Source organism: Macaca thibetana, chromosome 4 (assembly GCF_024542745.1).
Source record: "Macaca thibetana thibetana isolate TM-01 chromosome 4, ASM2454274v1, whole genome shotgun sequence".
NCBI classification, from domain to species: Eukaryota; Metazoa; Chordata; class Mammalia; order Primates; family Cercopithecidae; genus Macaca; species Macaca thibetana.
The window spans coordinates 136,789,766-136,810,915 of record NC_065581.1 but is presented as its reverse complement, the minus strand read 5'-3'; the positions used below and the strand labels follow the sequence as shown (position 1 = coordinate 136,810,915).

Sequence of the window (21,150 nt, the reverse complement as noted above, 5' to 3'; positions counted from 1 at the left end):
CTGCAGTGAAGGAGTGGCTAAATATAGTGAGAAATGAACTAAAAATCTTTATCAGGCCCTGCTGAATAAACAGAATGTTGAAATACAGAGTAAAACAAATTAGAAGTTGTCTGTCAAAAACAGATGCTCTAAAATGGGTCATCCTCGTTAATATAATCATGTGATTAACTGAAAATTTGGGGGGGATGTTGAGGGGGGAGTCTCATTTCAATCACTGTGGCCACTACTGGTAAGCTTTCCAGCCTTATGAATTACAATTTACCTAGCATAATTACATCTTTGATTATGCTTAGCTAATTCAGCCATCACTCTGAATATCAATTAATTGTTAAACTATTATAGGCATAAAGGTAAGAGATTGAGTTTAACATCTACTGACTCCAGGTCATACAGTAGAGACTGATTTTTAAAAATAAGTCCCTGAGAGTTTATATGAACACATGTCTTTTTCCTATTATATAACCATTTAAGTGCAGAAAACAAAGCTTCCAAACAACTTAGTACTACACCTTTATTAATTCTGAATATGATTTGTCTCTATGTCTTCTCCCACTCAGTTTCCTCAAGGAGAAGGACTATACTAACTGAGAAGAGTTAAAAATCTACATATTGTTTTGCACAGTCTGGGAAATATTTGTTGTGAAATCTATACCCTGTTGCCTGGGATAAGTGCAGTGGCATAATCTTGACTCACTGCAACCTCCGCCTCTTGGGCTCAAGCGATCCTCCTGCCTCAGCCTCCCACGTAGGCTGGGACTACAGGTGCGTGCCACCACACCCAGCTAATTTTTTATTTTTCGTAGAGACAGGGTTTCACCACATTGGCCAGGCTGGTCTCAAACTCCTGACCTCAAATGATCTACCTGCCTCAGCCTTCCAAAGTGCTGGGATTACAGGCGTGAGCCACCAGGCCCAGTCTGAAATCTATGTTTAAACTGTAAAGTTTGGAATGCTTCCAAATTCTTGAAATTGTTCATATATAAGGCAAAGTAAATTTTTTTCCAACTACAAGATAAAAGATTTTATATAAGATATACAAAGAGAAATCATACGGAGAAAATCCATTTTCCCAAAATAAGTAATAAGTCACTTGGGGACTGTCAGCACTTTGTCATATATTACTAAACTCAAATCACACACTCACAAACACACACACACACACCCTTCCCATTAAAAGGGAAAAAAATACATATACAACATATTCACAACCTGCCAATTTCAAGAATTTTTTTACAATATACCTTAACATGTGAGTATCTTAGTTTTAGACACTAGGTTTTTTGTGGGCAGAGCCTAACAAAGCATGTGGAGCACAGGAATTTCCATTTAGCACTACATTAATCTTACATGACATTTTTTGGAACATGAAATATTTTTGTCCTACATAAACAAATATTATAAGAGCGTATATTAAAACAACATTCCATTTTTCTAACACTGATAGAGATTAAATAATGAAAGAATTTTAAAATTTAAGGGAAATAATCAAAAGTAACTTTAGCTAATAAATAGTAATAACTGCTTACAAGTAACTGATAATTCAGTAGAAAATAATGATAAAAGATGATTAAATCAAAAGCTCAAATGCAGTATTAAGATTAAAAACATGCTTTATATTTAATAATGTATATTTTGTAGATGTTAACAATTTCACATACATACACCCAGAATAAAATTCCATCAAAGTGGCAATGTATATCAGAATTGGATGAAAATCTACCTACTTTTACTGACATGTTGATTCTTCCAATATTTCTGAATAACTTAAATATTGGGTGCTCTTGTGAGCCACAAGAGGTTTGTTAGTACAAAGATTATGTAGTAACTTACAAGCAACATTTGCTGAAAACGCACTACCTACTGTGTAGTATTTGGGAAATATGGTGTTTAGCATGAAAAATGTCCATAATTTAAAGACATTGAAAAGTTTATCTTTTACATAGTCCTAGCAGTACTTAAGTTAACAGGCCTTAAAGAGAGCTTGAATAGTCATATCAATACCTGAGACCAAGGAAAGTCAATTCTGTACAGTGGGGAAATTTGAGTTAAACAGAAAAACAGTCTTCTTCTTGGGGACTTATTCCTGAGATTAAGCTCCACAGTGGATGCACCAAAGCCTTCTGACATCAACATTTTGTATCAATGAACCTAAAGTTTCTTGATAACCAAACCCCCACCAGGAATTTCAAAATGGACCAGGTTTTCTTACACTAAACTGTTCAATTAGGAAAGTGTTACAGAAAGATCCCATAATTAAAGAGGATTATCTCACTGGATTCCTCACACCCATATCCCAAATTATAAGGCATGGAGTAGTGGGCTGAAACCAGCCTATACCAGCTCCTGAAAGTCAGTTGCTAAAATGTTCAGGAATTTTGTGGGTCAGTTATTAGTCACAACTGTTACTTAAAATTAAATTGTATAAACTTACATTTAAATGAATTATATTAAAAACAGAGGTAATAAATCAAAACTTATTTCTTTCTAATTATATTACTATTAATTATATTTGCAGGATATTTACTTCTCTTGTATCCGTATGGTGGAGATACTAAATAAGAGTGTGTTACTATGCATCTCTTCCTAATTTTGGGCTCAGTGATGTCACATTGGTCCTTTGAATTCAGCCATGGTGGCAGTATTTATACCATGGAAACTGACAAGTGCTAAAACCTGAACTTTGGCCAGGCATGGTGGTTCACGCCTGTAATCCCCGCACTTTGGGAGGCTGAGGCAGGCAGATCATGAGGTCAGGAGTTTGAGACTAGCCTGGCCAACATGGTGAAACCCCATCTCTACTAAAAATACAAAAATTAGCTGGGCATAATGGCACATGCCTGTAATCCCAACTACTCAGGAGGCTGAGGCAGGAGAATCACTTGAAGCCAGGAGGCAGAGGTTGCGATGAACTGAGATCGCGCCACTGCACTCCAGCCTGGGTGACAGAGCAAGACTCCATCTCAAAACAAACAAACAAAAACCTGAACTTTTTGGCTTCAGAGCGGATTATTAAACATTACCACCATGACTATTACTTCCTCATTTTCCCAAGTACGTTTTGTGCCCATTCATAAGGATTTTGCCAATTGATGGCCTGATGGTACTTTTTGTACCTCCCACTCTTAATTATATCTTACTTATTTCTAGATCTTCTAAATAGTCTGTAAGGTCATTAAGTGCAGGGACTTAGTCAAGTACATCATTTTGCCCTCTGTGCTATACACACTGCCTGGCACAATGAGCATGCATTTACTATTTGATTAACTTAACCAAACTAACATGAAAGAAATCAGATAAACTCTGTCATACATATTTTGTTGAATGAAGAGACCACTAGCTCACCAGCCTAACTTTATGTATTTTTTTTTTTTTTTTTTTACAGACAAGGTCTTTCTCCGTTGCGCAAGCTAGAGTGCAGTACCCAATCATCACTCACTGCAGCCTTTAACTACTGAGCTCAAGCAATCCTCCAGCCTCAGCATCCAAAATAGCTGGGACTACAAGCATGCACCACTATGCCTGGTTATTATTATTTTTTTGTGCGTGTAGAGACAAGGGCTTGCTATTTTTGCCTACCAGACTAACTTTATTAGGGATAGTAATCAATCCTATAAATGCACAAATCAATGGTTCCTGCCCCAATAAGGTGTTGCCAACAAGACCATATTAACAACTCAGACTGATATCGCTTGTTTTAACAAGCTTTGAAGGATATTATATTTGACATTCTGTCATAAATGCCAAAGTGTACAGAATAGATATATGCTTTTTGTCATTGCTCACATAAAAGACAACATGTGATGCAACTGTAATGCCAATAAATCAGGTGACAAGAACAATAAGAGTCTTGACCTAAAAGGACACCTCTTATTCTTTCAAAGCATTAGCCTCTGGAAAGGTAAATGCTGATACGACATCCTGCCCCTTCTCTGTTCCCTACCCTTTACTTGACTACATTTGAAAGCAACAGGAAAAACTCTTAACAAAATTATATGCTTCTCTAAAATGTGTTGGCAACTGGAAGCAGCCTGTAGTATAACTGTCAATGAGCAAGGAGCAAGGATTGAGTACTTTCAGCCAATGGTGTGCCAAACTGTGAACAAACTGTGGAGTCCAGGAAAGATCTCAAGTGGATACTTCAGTGAACAGTAAGTAACTGAGAAATTCAAAGGATTGCCCTACAGACTCCTGAACCTAAATTAAAGGTAAAAATAACAGCCCTCAAAGCAATTAGCAGGCTTCACCTGGGATCTGTATTCCTGGTAAGAATTAGCTGGGAAAGGGCACAATGTACTTTGCAAAATCTGAAATGTTGCCTAAGGAGTAAGCCATCAGAGCACCTGGGTTCTTCTGGCGATCTCGGCGCTCACCTTTCCTGGTTGTGGGTTTGTCCAATACCCTAGTGCAAATAGATTGAAAGTCAGAGCCTGAATCACACTGGTTAAAATTTATGGCTTCTCATGTACATTATCATATTTAAGCATACCACTATCTAGTGTTTTCATTATATAGATCTCCCATTCTCAGTTACTCATTTTCTGATTCAGTATCCTTTAGGTATTATTGTGATGAACATATGCAGCAGCCTGCTTTCCAAATAATAAGTGAGCCATGATTCTGGGGTCCAGGACAAGCATGTATATATCCCTATTTTTAGAACTGTTTCATATTTAAATTTAGATGTGCCATAGAATTTGTGAAGTTTTGCTAATGCTCCTTTTATTAAGACTGAATCTGGTCAACCAGTATACCAAAATGGTAACAACTTAAAAAGTTTACTTTTTTTTTATTTTTTTTGCGATGGAGTCTCACTCTGTCACCAGGCTGGAGTGCAGTGGCGCAATGTCGGCTTACTGCAACTTCTGCCTCCCAGGTTCAAGCGATTCTCCTGCCTCAGCCTCCTGAGTAGCTGGGACTACAGGTGTGCGCCACCACGCCCAACTAAATTTTGTACTTTTAGTAGAGATGGGATTTCACCATGTTGGCCAGATGGTCTAGATTTCCTGGCCTCATGATCCACCCACCTCAGCCTCCCAAAGTTCTGGGATTACAGGCGTGAGCCACCACTCCCAGCCTAAGAAATTTAATTTTTAAATGAAGATGAGTAGCCGGGCGGTGGTTCACGCCTATAATCCCAACACTTTGGGAGGCCGAGGCAGGCCGATCACTTAAGGTCGGGAGCTCAAGACCTGCCTGACCAACAGGAATAAAACCCATCTCTACTAAAAATACAAAATTAGCCATGCGTGGTGGCACACGCTTGCAATCCCAGAACTTTGGGAGGCTACTCGGGAGGCTGAGGCAGGAGAATCACTTGAACCTGGGAGGCAGAGATTGCAGTAAACCGAGATCATGCCATTGCACTCCTGCCAGGGCAACAACAGCGAAACTTTGTCTCAAAAAAGATAAACAAATACACAAAATAAAAAATAACTGAAGATGAGTTTATGAAGACAGTTGCTGCCACCACAATCACAAAGAAGACCTAGGTTAGTAGGAGCATCCAGTCAGAACACAAAGTTGCAAATACTGTAAGGACATTGGAAGGACATTATCTCAGTGAGATTCCAGCCTGCAGTGCAAAGAGCTTCTCTGGTAAGAAAGTTAACAGGGGTTTCTAATATCTGGACTGCACAAGTGTTACACAAGGAAAAGAGAAGTTTGTGTCAATTAAAGCTATAAAAGATAGTGTTAAAAAGTTGGAAAAATAAAAGAAATCTAAAGCTCGAGTCAAACATAAAATCCTTCTCAAAGTTTGGAAAGGCTTTCCTCTGTGTTGACAGGCCAAGGAGCAATTCTGCAAATGAGCTAATAATTGTCAAAACTTTAGCCAGACCTTTCCACCACATGTGCCAGGACTAAGTGGCCTTACTCAGAGGATAGCAGCTTGAAAAAGTCTTGGGGTTCAAATAGATTTGAAACTACCTCATTGCTTTGTGAACTAAGGAAAATTAAGCAGCTAGACAACCTTCAAAAAGAAAAATGTTATATAGAATTCATAAACACATGTTCTAAAGGCCAGTGCATTTGTTTAGCATATGTGTCAAATGCAAACAGAAGCAATGCTGATATTCCTTCCTCATTCTATAACCATTGGGGAAACAATATACCAACATTCTTAGGCAGTAAAGAGATCCCTCTTATCTTGTTGATTAATTCTAATTATCTCATTCTAAATCTGAGTGCCACTCCCAGATAGGACATAATACTTACTGGGATGGGCACTGCTTGGAGTGGCAGAGATTTCATTCCTCCACTTCCTGGTCAATTCTTATTTTAACCTTATTTCCAATTTAGAATTTTCATATTTTATCATCTGAGATTAAATTGTTCTAGAAGGTAAGAAATTGTTTGTAGGTCAAAAAATTCCCACCCCCCTCAACCTACCTAGAGAATTTTAAATGCATTTTCCAAAGACGTTGGGTAGGTTTTTATACATGGCGAGAATCTGATCTCTACAAAAAATTTTTAAAAAATTAGCCAGGTATGGTGGCGCACGCCTGTGGTCCCAGCTACTCTGAAGGCGGAGGCAAGAGGACTGCTTGAGCCCAGGAGGTTGAGGCTGCAGAGAGCTATGTTAACACCACTGCATCCCAGCCTGGATGACAGAGTAAAAGAATAAATTTGCCTCTTGTTTTCACAAACACTGGATTATATTCTGTAAAGTGATGCTTGTGGTCTTTGCTATCAGCATATTGAGCTGATTTACTTCAGGCTTCCTATTATCTATTCTCTGGTAGTTTTATTTTAAAGTAAAAGATAATGTAGTTAGATATTTTAAAAGATAACAGCGTGAGATTAGATATTCTGCAAACATTGGCAATTTCATTAACAATAATAATAACTAAAATGGACAAATTGTATTAGTGTGTCAGGCACTCATTTAAGCACTGTAACTCAATATTTCTCAAAACTTCTATCTGGAATGGGTACTTTCCCATTTTGAAGATGTGGAAACTGAAGGAAAGTGGTCAGATCATGTAGTAATAACATGTTGGAACGTATATTCTCACTCAAGCAGTCAAGTTCCAATGTCCGCATTCTTAAACACTATGCTCTATACTATGTGTGGAGATCAGTATTTGATAAGTGTTCTTTTACTTAAACATAAAATGGGCATAAAATATCAGTGACTTAACTAACATAAAATCGTTTTTTAAATTTCTATATTTGAACCTTGGGTATATGTAATTTGGTAATTTTAATTTGGCTTAGAAAAAATTTACACTTCTCCAAAATTGCTTTTTTCTCCTTAATTCACACACTAGAGACCATGTGGGCCTCCTTTAAGACTGAAGTTCAAAATCCCCATTTCCTGGTAAGACCATGAGTGTATTTAAATAACTACTGTTGTCCCCTTCATAATGGATGACCAAAAAGTGCCTTATGGGATGCAGATGCCAGGGCAATTAGGTGATGGTCATAGCCCACCCTCATTCCTGGCTTGATAGGACTCTGCCAGCCACTGGCCTCCCTCTCTTGTCGCTGCCTACTACACAGGGCAATGGGCTACAGAAACAATAGCAGAGAGAGGGCTAATCAAAGTCCAGGCAACAGAGGCAGTTCATAAGCAGCTGCAGGTCAGAGCAAATAGGATTCTGCAGCCAAACAACCAAGGATTCTGCACGTGAATGTTCAGGTTGTAAATGCACACTGACATACGCTGTAGTCTAAGAGGCTGTCCACCAACCTTCCCGATCCTGCTTCCAGAGGGAGAGTTAGTGACAGCAAACCTCCAGAAAACAAATGTGCTCTCTCCTCTGCTTGACTTTGTTTACATTTCGGATTACTCAACTTTCGGGAAATTCCACTTGGTGGAATTTTACTATCATTGTGGCAATGTTTTTGTAATTCTTTTTCGGTAGGCTTTTACTTGTTTGAGTAGTTTCAAGACCATGGAAAGACTACAGATGGACTGGAATTATCCTAGGCAAGTTCGGAAGTGAATCAGCAAACTGAGACAGACAGAGCTTTGATACTTGCCACATCTCAGGAGTATGGTCAGTTACAAAATATATGGTCAGTTACCAAAAAAGCCCCACACTTCATTTGTGAATCACTAGAAGTGGGGAGCGATGCAAATATTACCATGCCTTAAAAGTCATTAACATTACAAATGCTTCACAGGCACTGGGACAAGTTACTGCTGGCTTACTTGCCAGCACACTCAAAACCTGGCACAGCATGGGCACGTAGTAAGGTGTTCAAAGATACATGAAGTGAAAGAATAAATCAAAGAATATAAACCTCATCAGAATCATGTGCAGAACAGCTCTGATGACAAGAGCATGTTCTAGCTCATCATGAAAAATTTTAAAAGGAAAAAAGTATGCACACAGCTTTCTATATATGATATATATAAGTACTTAAAACACATTTACATTCTTTAACAACTTATTTTATAATCACATAATCTATATTGAATATCTGGAGGAAATACAAATACAGTAGACCCCCTTACCCAAAGTTTCACTTTCTGTGGTTTCAGCTGCCCTTGGTCAACTGTGGTCCAAAAATATTAAATGAAAAATTTCAGGCAGGGCTCTGTGGTTCACACCTGTAATCCCAGCACTTTGGGAGGCTGAGGTGGGCAGGTCACCTTAGGTCAGGAGTTCAAGATCAGCCTGGCCAACATGGCAAAACCCCATCTCTACTAAAAACACAAAAATTAGCCAGGAATGGTGGAGGTGGGTGCCTGTAATCCCAGCTACTTGGGAGGCTGAGGCAGGAGAATCACTTGAACCCAGGAGGCAAAGGTTGCAGTGAGCCAATATCATGCCACTGCACTCCAGCCTGAGCAATAAAAGCGAAACTCCGTCTAAAGAAAACAAAAAAATTTCAGACATAAATAACTTTTAAATTACACACCATTCTGAGTAGCGTGACGAAATCACATGCTGTCTCGCTCCATCCTACCCGGGATGTGAATCATCCCTTTGTCTAATGTGTCCATATTGTACAGGCCACTTACCTGTTAGTCACTCAGTAGCCATTTCCACTGTCAATTGAAACAACATAGTATAGTATATATAAGGGTGGGTTCTATATGAGTTTCAGACATCTACTGGTCACCTTGGAATGTATCCCCCAGAGATATGGGAGGGCTACTGAACTACTTGGTAGCATTAAAGTTTATTTATACATACATAGGAAGTACATATATGTGAAAAAAGTTGGGGGGGGAGACTGCACTTTTTGATACATGATTGTAAAATCACCCATTATTCACAAGAACCATGCTCACTCTTCTTTACTATACCACTTTCCCGAACATTGAGAGGCAATGTATCACTTAAACATGCAAATATATGAAGCATTTATTGTTTTCATTTCCATTCTTCAGCATATACACTTTTTGTGCCTTCGGCAATACTTTCCTTATCGTCAAAGTTTCTATTCCTAACAAAATTTACATTTTTATGGTAGTTTACAAATATAAAACTACTTTCACATATATTATTCATTTTCACCTTAAAAGTGTCTGGTTCAGTAGACCAGACAAGACATTAAAGTCATTCTTCATTGTAATATTCTCATTTTGGTGATAAAGAAATGAGGGATCAAGCAGAAAGGATTGCTCTCAAATCTCAGAAAGTGACAGAGCTTAAGACTGGAACACAAGTCATCCTGTAGCAAGGCCAACGTTCTGGGCATTCAACAGCCTCCTGCATAGATCTCCAAAGGCTCTGGCTCTGAAGTAGGTTGCTGCCAGCTCCTTCACCTCATTCATATATTTCCTGAGCATTTAAGTGTTGGTTTAGATAAAGGGGCATAATGAGTCAACACTAGATAGCAATCTGCTCCAACCGACCAGGTGGTTAGGGCAAATTATTACAAACTTCATCATTTAGGACTGACAGTCATCACATAAGGACATAAATAAGACAGAAAAAGAGTCATAAGTTATTATAATAAGTTATTTATGATAATAGACAAAAGTGTATGAAAACAAGCCTCCAGTGACAGAGGGAAGCACGATGAAGTCAGTAAACCTTCCTTCTCAACCACTGCCTTCACCCCTATGTGCTAGGCCAGCTGCCCTGGCCACTGAAGGGCCATTATGGACCTTTAAAGTGCCTGGGGACTATCCCCTGGCCTCAACTGGCACAGCCATGGTCCTCAGTCAAATCCACTAGTACTAACATGTGATTAAAACAGCCTGGGTAAATCTCTCATTAGGAGAGGAGGTAGCTAGGCAAACAGCTGCTACTTCTCTATATTTTATTCATTACTTAGTACCCCAAGATATTTCTTAGAGCAACTCTTCCTAATAATCCCATGTTGCTCAAATATACATAATAAAGTTAGGCAGCAGAGGTTAGAAGATCAAAATTAAAAATAAAATCACCATCATCTCTTGAGCTTTTCAAAAATAGTAGAGTTAGTAGGTTTTGTCTGTGTCAATATCATTTACCATAGCTTACTTTACCCTTTGCTTTCTATTAAAAATAAATAAATGCATACAAGCAAACACCTATACATGCATACATGTATAAATTCTGTCATGACATCTGAAAGCCAAGCAGTTATCCAAGATGGTCTCCGCATTCACAGACATATTATCACCTTATATTCAGATTACTATTCAAATCCAATCATTAAGTCAGGTTTATATTTGGAATATTGTTTCAGAAATTTGGAATACAAACCAAAATTTTTTAATCTTAAATGAGAATTATCTATATAGATTACTCTTAAGGAAAATTATATGTGTATATATATATATAGAGAGAGAGAAAGAATACATTGGTATATGATGTATATATATAGTAAGAACACTAACCTATATATTAAAATCTTTAATTTGAGCTCAAGTTCTTCCTACCTGTGTGACTTTGGGCAAGTTATGTCAAATGAAAGGGTCATTAATTTCTAAGGTCTTTTTTAACACCAAATTCTACGAATTTTTAACGTTAGACTAATTCAATACTGAGGCAAGGAAAATAAAATAACAGAAATAATATAAATTCATGCTTTAAAGTAGTCCTTAAAAGGAAAGCCAACAAATACTCTCAGATTAAAAACAGGTGATCTGTAAATGTATACAAGCCTGCCAGACACAAATTGCCTCTTTCCTCTCTTTCTCTTCCACTCTTTCCCACTTAGAGATCAACTAGTAGTCCACAACAGGGAACCATCTGATCCCACTGTCTCTTCCCCATCATCTCCCACCTTCTTTCTTCCCCATCAGAAAGTTTATAAACCCTGGGCTAAGCCAATCAACCACTAACTTCCCCTCAGTCAGAGCCTTAGATTAAATGGTTGGATACATGATCTACTGGATTCAATCACTGTAAACCTTAGAGTCTTATCAGTTGCAACCAGCAGATAATTCACATTTCCTTAAGGGACTTGAACCTGGGATCTTGTTGGGTGGGAGCTGCCACAGTCATCATTCCTCTATATGTAGCCTAAAAAGCTCCTGGAATACCCTAGAACTAAACTGAACAGGCAGAGAAACATCAACTTCTAAATCAAGCTCCACCTGAATTGTAGTTAGGAGAGACAAATTCACCTTTTGTTGCAACCAGTCTGGGTTACATTTTCTGCCAAGATGCAACCAAAGAACTGTCTAATCTTTTAACATTTGTGTACATTCATTAATGAATCTTGACTCTACCAGTGACTCATATAGCCACTTGGGACAAGTTATTACTTAACCCCTCTAGGCCTTAGTTTGTAAAATGGAGATGATCCTCATCTTAAAGGATATTGTGAGGATTTAAAATTATGTAAAACACTGATCACAGGCCCTAGCAGGTCATGGGATCTCAGTAAATGGCAGCTCATATTGTTATTTTTGCAATTGCTTTGGGAAAAGCTCTCTTCTCCAACATGTAAGAAAATAAATGAACCTAATTATTGCTCATAAGAATAAAAGCAGGATTAGTAAAAAAGACAAGTTCTAGAATTTGGAGTAAAATTAGAAAAAGTAACTGTAAAACTCTTGAAGATATATGAAAGTGCCCTCTCAGAGTTTCTCCATCACTATTTCTCCTCTAACAGTGATCAGTCTCCTATTAAACCTCTTTCTTTAAACATCAGTGTCTAAATTAAGTACATATGGAAATCATACTGATTTACAGTTAATTAATTCAATAAATTATATATTTTAAATTTAAGACAATATAGGTTAGGCAGACTTTTATTTACAGTATCAAAAATGTAGAGAATGTTGCTATTATCCCAAACTCCAGCTTCTGATCTCATGATACAGCCAACCGTAATGGATGAATATTAATTTTTACTTCGTGTTTTTTATTAGTCTCTGCCACAACCATGTCATTATGCCAGTATTTTCTGAACCAGTAGTGAACGGAAAAAAAATCTAGCAGTTGTGATTTAATCAGAGACATCACTGTTGAAACAGTTAGCACAAGTAGACACATTTAGAATAGTAAATGGATAACAAAAAACACTTACAGGCTCATTAATAAGAAGGCAATTAGGTCTTCTGGGAAAATTCATTTTCTAAAAGAATGCTAAAGCAAGCTATAAAATGCAAGTAAAATTGTGTTTTGACATGAATAGTGTACACTGTCTATTACATCATAATTTTTCTCTTGAGAAAACTGACAAGAATTTGTTCTTAAATATGAGCACAAAAGATAATAAAAAGAACACCAGTTATATTTAATGCATTCTACCTACTAACTCCCATTCATTAAATTTGACTGTCCTATAAATGAGCTCCTTATTACAAAGATCTTAAATTATACTTAGATGAAAAAGAGAATTATAAAGCAAGAGACTGTTACTAGTAATATCAGAGGGAATAGTATTTCCTGTATCAACATAACATTATGCTAAAAATGATTTGCATATAGCATGTTTGGTTCCTTAAAGAGTATGTTTATCTTTAAATATTCTTATACAAAATATTCATAACCAAAACTAGTCTTATTTTTAGTGTCTTATGAAAATTTTTTTTTCAAAATCGTCTGAGCATTCTTTAAAAAAACTTCTATAGTACTGTTGTTTTGATGTGTCTGGAATGTTAAATAATACTCAAGCAAATACTGATCAGAAATATAACTCCGGGGGCCGGGCATAGTGGTTCACACCTGTAATCCCAGCACTTTGGAAGGCTGAAATAGGAATATCACTTCAGCTCAGGAGTTCATGACCAGTCTGAGCAACATGGTAAAACCCCATCTCTACTAAAACTACAAAAATTAGCTGGGCATGGTGGCGCACCTGTAATCCCAACTACTTGGAAGACTGTGGCAGGAGAATCTCTTGAACCCAGAAGGCAGAAGTTGCAGTGAGCCGAGATCGTTCCACTGCACTCCAGCTTGGGTGACAGGATGACACTCCATCTCCATAAAAACAAAAGAAAAGAAAGAGACAAAGAAAGGAAAAAGAAATATAAAATCCAAGGAAATGTATTACAGGTTATAATTAATCCTTTTGCAATCCTCTTGAAATTCTACAGTAAAGTGCATGTGACAATCTTTATAAGCTGAGTTTTCTTTGTCCTAGAGCAGTGTTTCTCAGAATTAAATCTTCCATCAAATCACCTGGGGATTTAATTAAAATGCAGATTCTGATTCAGTAAATCTGGGGTGGCTCTGATAGATGATCACAGATCATCACAAGTTTCCAGATGATGCTAATTATATTGGTCCATGAATCACAAAATCCCAGGACACCTTGCAGCGAAGAATACAATGCCCATGAAGCAATCAGGCATCAATCCCTGGGTGGGTAGTGAGGACCCTAGAAAGCCTTCCTCTCTACTCTTGAATTTACTGAATGACCTAAGAAAAATCACATCAAGGAACTGTTGCCAGTCTGCCACTTAAGCAGCTGCTAGGTCACCTCCACTGTCCAACAAGGATTAGGGGAATTTCTGTGGCTGGTCAGCTGCAGCCTTGAACAACATTTGGAGAATCGGCCTATGAGCAGCTGGTTAAGGAACAGGCTGCACTGGGAAGGGTTTATATATATAGACACCAATCTGGAGAAAGATTTATTATTTTATCCTTAAAATATAACAGTATAGTATAGTATACAGTATAGATTATATACAGCTTATTTTCCTCTTGTTTCTACATCTATGAAATAAAGTAATGATCTATTGTCACTACTCTTTCCAAAAACGTAAGTATGAAGTTTTGACACCATCTCTAGATGCCCTTACCTTCCTTCTAACCTAAATGTTTCTACAACTAAATCCTAGCATTGTTAAGAGGGGTGTGTGTGTGTGTGTGTGTGTGTATGTATTCACACACGGGACTACATACTTACATCTTTCACATTTCCCAACAAAATAAATACGAACAATAACTCCACTACACACTATTTTATTTGGCCTTGTTTCTGAATTCCCCTTATTAAAACAATTCCTAGAATGACACCTGTTGGAGGATTCAGCCAGCATTGCCCTGTTCATCATTTTCATTATCAGAGCTCAATAATCATATTAAGTGGAAACACGGATTATTCCATTTAGGACAACTTAATTTGATCCTAAAACAACTGTTAAGTGACAAAATAAGCCACTTGTAATTTTTATGGATTATCAACACACAAAGGAGAATGCCAAAAAATTCAACCAGAGTTAAGTGGGGAAATGGCAATGTTCCACGAGAGGATCAATGTGATCTTTAGATCCCGGGCCCAGTGTTTTCCAGAATCTCAACAATCTAAAAAAAAACCTCACAAAACTAAGTTTTAAAATTACATACACTTAGTTTTCATTATTAAAATATTAAATACAGATCAAAAGAATTCCCACAAGAATACAAAAGGAAAATAAACATACTTCCCGCAACAGAATCTTCATGAAACTTTAAAAACCTTTTATGTGAAACTACATTTCTTTAGGAGTATTTTCACAAAACACATTTGCACTAATGTGGAGTGTGAAGTTTATAGACTATTCAGAGTTCACAATGACGTCAAACATCATAACATTTTTTAAGTTTTCCAAAGCATAGTTGTATGTAACTCATCTCACTTATCTCAAAATATCAAGCAATATGGTTCTGAAATTGTCTATCCCCATTTATAAAAGGGAACTCAAAGACTTTCAGAGACAGCAACAAATGAACGTTCTGTGACATTAAAAGATTAGTTTATGGATACGCACATTTGCTTTTTGCTTCAATTGAAATAAAAATTAGCCTGATTAATGTATTATTCACTTACTTTGTTATCAAATACTATTTTAAGACCTATCATGAATTTGTGTCTTGTGCTTTTTTTTTAGTACTATGACAAACAGCATGAGTTTTGATTAAAAAAACAAGTCATGTTCAAAAGCAATTACATCTTTTTAGGCAAAAAGAAACACCATTTGATAAAGGAACACAGACCAGATACATATGATCAAAGCATAAAGACTGAGAGGAATACACAGAGGGAAATTTTGACATTGACAGAACTAGAAATAAATGTGTTTGGGCAAAGGCAAAGGCTGATTTCAATAAACAAGCCAAAAATAGGACTATTTTTCCTCTTCTGAAAATTAAGTAAAAGATCAAAGACACATACACACACATACTCACACACACACACACACGTGCACACACACAGAATCCCTGTGTTCTTTGTTTTGTCCTTAAGAAACTCTCTTAATGCTTCCTGCTCTCAATCTTCCAGCATCTCTCTTCCTGCCCTCCATGAAAAGCAAGTAGGGGAAATGGGAGCAGCATAGATCCCTATTTAGCATGATTTACACTGTTTTTAATACCAGTTTGAGTAGACCTGGTACACTGCACTTTAAAAATATTAGTAGCCAACACACTTTTTCTATATGGAATCATATCACATGAATTAAATATTCCTTTAAAGGCCAGAAAAACCTGTAACAAACCATCATTGCTAGAAATATGAGAGTTGGTGGGAATGCTGGCATTAGCTTTGGATAGTGGATGAGTCATATTTCCAGTTCTTAAGGACATGTACAGCACTAAAATATATTTGGCAAAACCAAAAAGGCTGTGATCTTGTGTATATGTATGTGGGGCTCTGTTTTTGCTAGAGAAGAGTAGGAGGGAGTGTGGGAGGGGGCAGAGTGGCAGAGCGGTTGATTTATTTTTCAAATTCACATTTATGAACACAAAGAGAGAGCTGTAAGCAGTACACATGCCAATGTCCAAACAGCAGCCAGACTCGCCTCTTTCCATCTGGGTAGGCCAGACACAAAACTACATCTCGCGATCTAGGAAAATGAAGAGTCAGATACAAGGGGACTAGAGAGAGAAAAAACAGTTCTGGAAATGTCCAGCTTCATATGATTGCTAGTGATTAGAATGTGGAGTTTTAATGAATTGAAGGACTGAGGGATATTTAGCCAATCCAAACCGAAAAAACTAACAGGCAAACCTTAAAGCAAGCTGGCTCCAATATATCTTCTGAGCAGGTAAAAAGTGTAAGAGAAATTAATTTCACATAAAGAGACAACAAGGAGTCAGCTATTGCTCAGGTGCTGCTTAGATGAGTTACAGGGTCCTAAGCATCAGGTGAGTGCACATCAACAGGGTGACATGTCAGGAACTATAGACAAAGCAGGATCTCGAGCTGTATTTCCAGGCTCCTATCATACAAGAGAGACAATGGTCCCTCTCTAGGTCATTGATAAGACTGCATCTAAAAAGCTACATATTATTCTCAACACAGAGTTGAAAAGCTGAACCAACAGCTAAAGAAACTGACTAAAAATATTTTTTTTCTGTAGTTAGAAACACTAGGAATGTTAATAGTGACTCTTCCACGGGTCTAACTCAAGTAAGGATTTATACAAGGTAAGTTAAAAAAAAAAAAATTAAGGATAATCGATCATTGTGCTGACAAAACTATGGTCTGGCCAATCTAGTATGTTTACGTTTAACAATAATTATGTTTAACAACAATTAAAATGAACGACTGGCTGAGTGAAAACACACAGACACGTGCGCGCGCACACACACACAAATCCTGAACAGCCTGCACTTACTGGAGAGAGAATTTGGAAGCAGTAAAAAGCCAAAATTAAAGCACTTAATGATGATTACACCCCAGATAGCTGCACAATGCTTTGTGATTTACAGTGCTAGTTCCCATAAATTACTTCATTTAAACATAAAAACCATGTGGAAAGGTCAGGTCGGGTATTATTATCCCCATTTTACAGATGAGAAAGCTGAGTTTCCAAATCACCTTACCTGCATCTGGTTTCGTCAGTCATCTAAGTCCTATAGAAAACTTTCTTACATTATGATATCAAGATATCATAGCTATACAACCCAGTGAATAAACTTTAATACTTCTTTATTCTTCTATGCCTCGGTTTCCTCAGATATGACATGGGGGTCATTTTAAGTGAGAGATGAAACTGAAAGAATATATGAGTTGAGATTTACAGAAAGTTCTGGTTTTAAAGAGGCTCACAGTGCAGCAGTTTTACACTTTAACTGCAAAAGCTAAGAAAAAAGTCACAATAATGAAAACACTCTTGCATTTTTGGTTTAAACAAAGAAAACTGAGTAAGTATATGACACATGTCATATACTTTCAATGCTCAGCCTTTCAAAATTTGCTTTTGAAGCTTACTACATTAGGGACCATATGATATCAGAAAGTAAACTGATCTCAATGAATATGATTTGAAAGACATATTTAAGATATTTTTAAATTCTCAACATGAATTTGTCTTGAACTTTTAAAGTGTATTTATTTAAATTTCTCAAAAGGAATAGAAGTTCACTATTTAAAGTAACATATAAGAAAAAACAGAAAAATAGAATACACCTCCAATCTCCAATACATCTCTAATCTATGTCTGCAACAAATCTGACTGCCATAGAATTTTATGACAAAAAAAAATCAAATGATTTATGATAGCCAGAAAAAAGGAAGTATTAACAAAACAAACTTATAATTTGTGAAGAAAGGCAAATCCGCAATCTGACTTTAAACTCTGGGAATAAAAGACATTCATTTCTGGGCATCCATTCCTAACGGGCAAAATCTTGAGATGCAATCGTGTGATTACTATACTTTTCAGGAATGCACATTATATTAATTAAATATACAACATAATGTCAAATGTTATGCTTGTCACTAAAGAAAAGCCAGGCATATTTAGTTAAAGTACTTAGAACTAGATATCTAAGAACACAATTGTTTATTGTACATTCTAAACTCCAGGTATCAGAAAAGCTCATTTGCACATTCAGCTGGAGGAAACGTAATATTTACTTGTTAATTAAAGTGCAAATAACATTTAAAAAGAGAAAAAGAAAAGTTTCTTTACTGCTGAAAATATATCCATCAGCTGTGGCGACATTAATAGTTGCAACTCTTGAATACATGTAAGTTTAATCATGCAATTGGTAGAGTTCAAACTTTCAATTAACAAACTACAAGCCTTTTCAAGCGTAGGCTCTCGGTGCAGTGACAAATACTGTTCAGAAATCAATACTCACTCCAACTTGCCTGCATATAATGAGTTACATCAAGCACGGTTTCAATACTAACGGGCATTATATGTCAGAGATGCATGCAGTAATGCTTACTCCAGAAAGAATTCAATTAAATCATCGGATCATTCTTTGCACAGAGCTGTTACCCTCTGCGTACATCACCTATATACAGGGCTTTTCCTCTGCATGCTGCCATTTCATAATCTCTGCCTGAATGTACGACACATGCTGCCACCTGAATCTGTTGTTTAACTCCCTTTACAGAGTTCTAAAGGAGGCGGGGATAAGAGGGAAATGGAAGAGAAATAAACGATTACTCCAGAAAACAACAATTTGAGTTTATTTCCAGGAAACAGGGGAGCCACAACAACGTGAGAAACTGTCAGGTACAAAGTAAGTTCTTTGCGTCCTGCGGCTTCAGCCAGGAGCGCGGCTGTCGCTTTTCCCGTCTTCTCCATCACCCTCTGGCCACCTCTGCGTCTCCATCTGCACCGCGAACCCCAGCAGCGGATGCGCTCGCCAGCCGAGCTAAGCTGGGTAGGTTGGCCAGAAAAGTTGTCAGGACAGGCGGGAGGTAGGCAAGTGCTCGGGAGCCCGCTCCCCAGCGTCCACCTGGTGAAACTTCAGAGCCCCCAGAGGAGAGAACGAAAGAAGCAACCAACCTACATGAAGGATAACAAAACTGGAGGGGAACAGAGGGCGGGACCGGGAGAGCGGGGGTTCACGTACTTCTTTGAGCGGCTTGACTGAGAACGCCCACGGCTACTGCGAGACGCTCCACATGTCTCCTTTTGGGTTCCCCCGGCGGAAGGCAGTCATTTACAGTCCGCTTCCAGCCCCAGGCCGGATCCGGGGGGCGCGGGGCCAGCCTGCCGGTGGTTTTGCCCGAGGAGCGGGCTCCCAAGCGCGAGTCAGGCTCCCTCCGCCGGGCGCCCAGACCTCGATCCCCATGAACGCTCGGAGTGGGTCCTTAGAACCGCATTTCAACACATCTTACAGGGCTCCGCGAACACACACACAGAACATGCTCCAGGCAGTGCCCAAGCGCACAGGGCAAGCCCAGGAGCAACCCAGCGCTGGGGGAGGAGAAATGGGACTTGGGGAGGGACGGGGAAGTAGTTAGACAATAGTCAGGGGAGGTTATTCCCGGGACAAAAAGCACCTGGCAAAGCGCGCCGAGGTCAGTCCCTTCGAATCTCCACATTTCTGACAATGGCTTCCCGGGGAATTTGTTTAAACACCCAAGTGGCAGACAGCAACAAGCCCGCAGCACAAGCAACAGAGCGCCGTCACCGGAGTCGTAACTACTTTTTCTTTCTCTCTTCCCCACTAGCCCGGCGCAGGCCACGCGAGATGCCGGAGCCAGCAGGTCCCCACAGTCTCCGGCTCGACCGTGCCAGCGTGCGCCCCGAGCGAGCTTCGGCGAGGAACAATGGGTGCCCCACGTCCCACCTGGCACGAACTCTGGGGACAGCCCTCCTTGTACCCTGTATGCCCCACCCCCGACGGACCGCGAGAGCTCCCCACGATCCTTGCCCCCGTCCTGGCGGGGACCTGGCTCACCCCTCGTGAGCCCAGGACTCCGGGCGTTAGTCGGGGACGCCCCCCGGCCACTCACCTGCGGAGAACTGGCCGTGGGCCGACCCCAGAAGAGGCCAAGGGGAGAGGAACAAGAGCGCCACAAAAGCAGGCAGCGCCGCCGCCGCCGTATCCATGCCGAGTTTGGGAGAAGTTTCAAGCAGCTTTGCAAAGAGCTGCCGGGGGGATCGCCGCGAAATCCACGACGGAGGCGCGGGCCGGGCCTCGCGGGCTGAGGACCGGGAGAGGACAGCCGCCCGCCCGCACTTTTTCCTTCTTCGCGGTCGCCAAACTACCTCTGGGGTGAAAGCGTCGCCAGCTTCGCCGGCCGGCCGCGGCGGCAGCTCTCCATGCTCGGCGGAGGCTGCTCCTGTTAGTCAAGAGTTACTTTGCTCGGGGAGGGACGGGGGCGGAGCCGGGGGTGACGTCGCCCCGCGGGCTCCGGGCGCTTCTGAGGAATGCGGGCTCGGGCGCGGCGCCGCCGCCGCCTCCTGCCGGAGAGACGCGCGCCAGCGCCGGCCGCGCGCCCCGCGCCCCGCGCCGCCTTTGTTCGCTGCCTGGGCCCGGCCGCCAGCCGCCGCTCGCGGGGTGGTGGGGGGGATGCGGGCGGGAAAGGGGACCCGGCGCAGCTCGCTGCCCTGTTCCAGAAATCAGAGTTTGAGAGGCGAGAGTTCGGTAAGCCGTGCGGCCAGACGACCGACGACGCGCGCAGAGAAACCCCTGCCGTCCGAGGAGAGGCGTCCTGGGGTTCCGTCCCCAAGGTGGAGGTCCCCCCCGAGCGGTTGCCGATAGAAAGGGGAGTGTGGAAGTGCCCTGAGGAAACACCCGCCCGCCTTGGAAACTCCCCTCTCCTTATTCTTGTAATAAGGAATAAGACACCCCACCCCCATCGAAAACCTGTCCCTTATTCATAGAATAAATAAAACTTGAACCAGAATAAACAATCGGTAACTTTCCAGCGTGAACGGCTGGCGTGTCTCCTTTCTGGTTTATTTGTCATTTGCCAAGTATTTGGATTTACTCTGCTTCACTGACTTTGCTTGTTGTTCCGAAACCTTCCGGCCCCTTTCCACTTCTCACCTAAGAACTGCATCAGGGCTTATTATCCCTTCCCTGCACCTAGGTCTGGTGGGGTAGGAAAGGGTGTGTGTGTGAGTGTGTT

General features: G+C 39.9%; 1 protein-coding gene across 6 annotated transcripts in view; it reads right to left on the bottom strand.

Annotated features, from left to right (window-relative positions):
- The window catches only part of PTPRK (protein tyrosine phosphatase receptor type K), a 566,799-nt gene extending 546,674 nt beyond the window's left edge, over positions 1–20,125 (bottom strand). For all 6 annotated transcript variants that reach the window (XM_050788294.1, XM_050788297.1, XM_050788302.1 and 3 more), the window contains exon 1: positions 20,029–20,125. In XM_050788294.1, the coding sequence (XP_050644251.1) occupies positions 20,029–20,125 (97 nt within the window). The remainder of the gene's footprint in view (positions 1–20,028) is intronic.
- Between the last annotated feature and the right edge of the window lie 1,025 nt (positions 20,126–21,150).